The sequence below is a fragment of the Suricata suricatta genome, chromosome 12 (genome assembly GCF_006229205.1).
Source record: "Suricata suricatta isolate VVHF042 chromosome 12, meerkat_22Aug2017_6uvM2_HiC, whole genome shotgun sequence".
Taxonomy (NCBI): domain Eukaryota; kingdom Metazoa; phylum Chordata; class Mammalia; order Carnivora; family Herpestidae; genus Suricata; species Suricata suricatta.
Window position 1 is genome coordinate 49,587,601 of NC_043711.1, and position 1,010 is coordinate 49,588,610.

The window sequence follows — 1,010 nt, forward strand, 5'->3', positions numbered from 1 at the left end:
CCTGTGGTATGAACAGGGCTATGATGAACAACCCTGTACTCAAGTCTGTGCACGCACAAGTGCTGGGCCAGCATGCACATTTGAAACTTGCACTGGGCTTCATCAAAATACCCTCAACCTCTCTCTAACATGAAGACCTTCCCATGTTAGGATGAAAAAAGTCAACAGAAGCAGGAGCCAGATAATAGGAACATGGACAGGACGGTCACTCACCTGAAGGGCTTGTTCTGATTGCGGGGAGAGGTGCTTGCCCCATCAGCCCCTGATTCTTTCCCAGACATGTCAGGAATAGGAGAGTCCTCCATAGGGGAAATAATATTTTCCTAGAACAACACAGGAGTGGGATGAAAAAAAATAATGGGATGGAGAGAGTCAAAGCTGTAGTGTTTCCATTTTCTTGCTCCTCTCTGACCTACAGTCAGAGTCTTCAGTCCTCACAGACCAGAAAGATTTTTTCATTGTTCCCATCACTCTGGGAAGCCTTCCCAAACTGATTCTAGAAAGCTTTGATCATTTTAAAAATGCCTCTTTTGTACTGATACCAAAAGAAGAGCGCACAGAAGAGTAATGATCAAATAATGGCAAAGAGAAGAGCTAAAGTTTGTCAAGTGTTTGCAACGTATGCGAGCATGTTGTGGCAGAGGCTGCTGGCTGTCCAGCTACACTACAGTTCCCAGCCTTCCTTGCGGTCAGATGTGGCCATGTGACAAATTCTCTCCAGTGGAAAGTGATCAGAAGAGATAAGAGCCACAGCTAGTCATGGCCCATAAAGCTTCCTTCACACATTCTTCCTACTCTTTTGCTTTGGGCCTGGAGTAGCAATCATACCCAGAATGACCTTGCACACTGTGCATCTTTAGGGTGGCAAAACCACCACAGATGGGATCCTTGTCTGATGGTGTGGGACTGAGATCTCTCCCCTCCCCCACCTCAGCCATGTGGCCCAGCTGTTACATGAGAGAGAAAAACATGACTGTGTTTGAATCAGGGAGAAAAATAAGGTTCAATAA

General features: G+C 46.0%; 1 protein-coding gene across 1 annotated transcript in view; it reads right to left on the reverse strand.

The window, feature by feature from the left end:
- TADA3 (transcriptional adaptor 3) overlaps positions 1-1,010 on the reverse strand; it is a 10,360-nt gene that overhangs the window by 4,269 nt on the left and 5,081 nt on the right. The window contains exons 5-6 of the mRNA XM_029917893.1: positions 417-433; positions 214-323 (exon numbers count right to left, since the gene is read on the reverse strand). Of these exons, the coding sequence (XP_029773753.1) occupies positions 214-323; positions 417-433 (127 nt within the window). The remainder of the gene's footprint in view (positions 1-213; positions 324-416; positions 434-1,010) is intronic.